The sequence below is a fragment of the Rhagoletis zephyria genome, unplaced genomic scaffold, assembly GCF_001687245.7.
Source record: "Rhagoletis zephyria isolate East Lansing unplaced genomic scaffold, Rhagoletis_zephyria_1.1 Rzeph_scaffold_05614, whole genome shotgun sequence".
NCBI classification, from domain to species: domain Eukaryota; kingdom Metazoa; phylum Arthropoda; class Insecta; order Diptera; family Tephritidae; genus Rhagoletis; species Rhagoletis zephyria.
The window spans coordinates 24,464-27,847 of NW_016162697.1; the positions used below are offsets into that span (position 1 = coordinate 24,464).

At 40.0% G+C, this 3,384-nt stretch overlaps 1 protein-coding gene across 1 annotated transcript in view; it reads left to right on the forward strand.

Annotated features, from left to right (window-relative positions):
- Positions 1-1,973: 1,973 nt before the first annotated feature.
- Positions 1,974-3,384, forward strand: part of LOC108372307 (uncharacterized) — a gene marked incomplete at both ends in the record, with an annotated part of 14,779 nt that continues 13,368 nt past the window's right edge. Inside the window, one exon of the mRNA XM_017627977.1 lies at positions 1,974-3,384. This exon is cut by the window's right edge and continues 1 nt beyond it. Within this exon, the coding sequence (XP_017483466.1) occupies positions 1,974-3,384 (1,411 nt within the window).

Genomic DNA, 3,384 nt, shown 5'->3' on the forward strand with positions numbered 1-3,384 from the left:
TGAGGGGTTTATACATATAATGATTATATAACGGCATATTTTTCCCTTGAAAGCCATTATAACGGCTTTTGAACCCATATCTTTTTCTTATACCTATAGAGCTTAACGATTTTGTCCATCCACACTCCAAAATCGTACACTGTGCGTCACCTTTCATACGTACATATATGGGCCATTCTTACCGTTGCATTTTTTCCACTCGTTTATTCTTTAACGAAAATTTGACAAGTATTTACAGCTGACACAGGGTAGCAGTTTAATTTTTGAGGATGCACGTGGTAGTGATTTTTTATTTTAAAAATTACAATCCGTATTTTCAAATTCATTTCGGCCAAATCATATTCAATAAAAGGACTAAAAAAAATTTTCCCCAAAACATTTTTCCAAGATGGAGTCTCAAAGGACTGAGAAATTATGAATTTTAGAAATTACACCAAAAGGCAAAAACACAAATTAACGACTCAAGCAAAACAAAATTCTCAGTCGGCATGATAAAGCGGCTTCGTCAAAGGAGCGTTTTGCTACTTTTCGATCATACTTATATTTCTACTTAATAACGAAACTTAAATGATTTTAGATCTTTAAAACTTTCGGCGGAATGCCAGAAAAGTCTATTGCAGCTTCTGTGACAACAACAAAAGCATTCGAGTTTCAAAGGCATAATATTCACAGGGCTTAACAGCAATTGCTCAGAACTTTTAATTGTCAATGTACTAAATTGAATATTGTCAAGAGGATGACTATCTAAGCAGCATCCTACGCTTTGTCCCATTAAAGTTAATTATAAATTTAAATTATAATCTTCCATTGAAGATAGATTCTAGTTACAATCAGATTTAAACGTAACGTTAATTAAATGCATCTAAATCTTAGATATTTCAAAAAAGTGCTTCTCTAGAAAGGTAGTTCATCTGGAATATTTTTGTTGACGTAAGCATAATTGTGGCGTAGTGGTTAGCACTGCGCACTACCATTCCTCAGGGCCTAGTTTCCGACCAACATCTAAATAAAAGGCTCCAATTGTTTTTCTGAAAAAAAAACAGCTTCTCATAAAAAACAATCGCCGTTCGAAGTCGGCGTACAACTATAGGTCCCTTCCCTTTGTGTGACAAAATCAAAGGCACCACAAATCGGAGGAGAAGCTCGGCTAAACACTAACATATGTGATGGCGCCAATCTACCATTATTATTTAAAGCCAAAGGTGGACTTGTAAGGCGATGGGTGAAGAATTCACCGACTCATATACTACTAACGCCGTTTTCACCACTTCAGTGAGACCAATACTGGAATACGGTTGCATTGTTTGGATTTCACTTTGTGAGTCTTATTCAACCACTTAGGCTAGCCGTTTAATGCTTATTAATGTCCCAAGAGTAGGGAAAACTATTATGTATTTATTAATGAAATTACAATCAGTTTTATATCTGGAGACTTACATAACTAATTTCTATCTTTCTTGGCTCGTCACAGCAAACAAATATCCGTACTAATAGTAATACCTCCCTAATTAATTTTATTACTAAGCTAAATGTTAAACCCTCGGTATATCAATTGCAGAAACACTCCCGTCCTATTCTCAGGCTAGCCCTCTAAGGCCGAGGTCATGCATTGAGCTGCTGAGCGATGATCGGCTTTTATTTCTGAGCCTGCCGCTGAGAAAAGTCGCTCATTGTGTGGCCACTTCAATAGTATATTATATGTCTTAATTTAAGCCGATCTCCGCTTTGCCGCTCATTGCGTGGAGTCGACTTTATAAAACAATGAAAGTTTTTTTGAGCGATACTCTAGGACGTTTTTTTTTTAATCTGGACGATATTACTCCGAAAAAAAATATAATCGATGAAATTAACTAATAAAAAGGAATGCTTCATACAAACATACGTATTTATATACTTATGCCCTTCTGTATGCTTATTAGCTATTTGATTTAGTCAATTAATGCTTAATAATTTTTCTTCTACCATAATTGCAGGAAAACATCCAAACGAATTAACGAACTACGAAACAACTAACCTACAACCACCTCAAAATACCGCACCACCTTATCATCAGCTTCCCGCTGATCTTTCAGAAGAGAGCATACGCAAAGAAGCCGCCTTGGTACTCGCTCAAGCTGAGCGTCACAAAAGTAAAGCCGAAAACGGCGACAATATTCCCGCATTTAAGGTTCGTACTAAGCGCAGTAGCGATTCGAATCCAAACAAATTCCATTCACTACCAACTCGCAAGAAGAAAGCTCCGGCAAAACCACTTTCGCGCAGTGTCAGTGACGCTGCTGCTAAAAAAAGCGCTAAACGTCCTTCTATTTTTAATATCTTCAGTCGGCGCAGTGACACGAACGTCAATCAGGTAGAACGCGATCCACGCTTTGAAGACAGCGGTGGCAGGCGCCTAGTTCGAAGTAAGAGTGATGTTGGCTCGTACAATAAGGCGGAGCGTAAACTCAAAAAATCTTTAAAGGATTCCAAACCAGCGGTTACTTCTGGTAATCTTCAAGCTTTAAATGGTTCGAGCAAGCAACAGCTGATTAATACGCCACTTAGTCCAATTATTGAAAACGTACAAAAGGAAGACTACTTTGCGGAGCAATTCAACCGGGAACGTCGTAAATCTGAGGCTATAACCGAGCGTGAAAAACATGAGAGTGGTTTGAATGAATTGCTCCATCGTAGTCGTACGCAAGCTGCTGAAGACGGCAATATCTTAGGAAAGGGGCCCATATCAAACGGGATACGTGATAAAATTCTCACATTACAATCCAAATCACAAGAGAACATGCATAGCTCACAGTTGCCGGCACAAAAATTACCGCTTACCAAGGGCGTCACTGTCAATGGGCTGGCAAAGCGTTTGTCAATGGAACGCTTTTCTCCACCACCACCACTGTCTGGTCCGGCTTTTTCATACATACGCCCGAATGAGGGAATCATGTATGCACAGTTGGATCACAATGAAGAACAAAACCAACGTCGCCAGTCACTACATTCACCCATCCGAGACCTGCGTACGCCGCAGCGAGAGTACCGTTCACCAGCTCGTGATATTAGGGATCTACGTTCACCGGAACGCGATCTCCTTATGTCTGATATGGTGCTGGGTCGACAGTCAGTTGATCGAACTGACTTTTCTGCTAGTCAAAACATCTTAAAAAATGCCAGCTATAACACCAACTCCCATAACCGTCGAATTGGAAATAGCAATGGCAGTCGCATTATAATTGAACCATCACCACGCGCGCATGATGCGTATGGATCGCAAGCCGCCGCGGTCGGGCCCACTACCATACGCATCACCAATTCGCACTCACCTTCCCCATGGCAGCAACTTAGTCCTCGTAACTTAAGCGATGAGGATGAGGGATTAGGTACGGAAACCCGGAAATA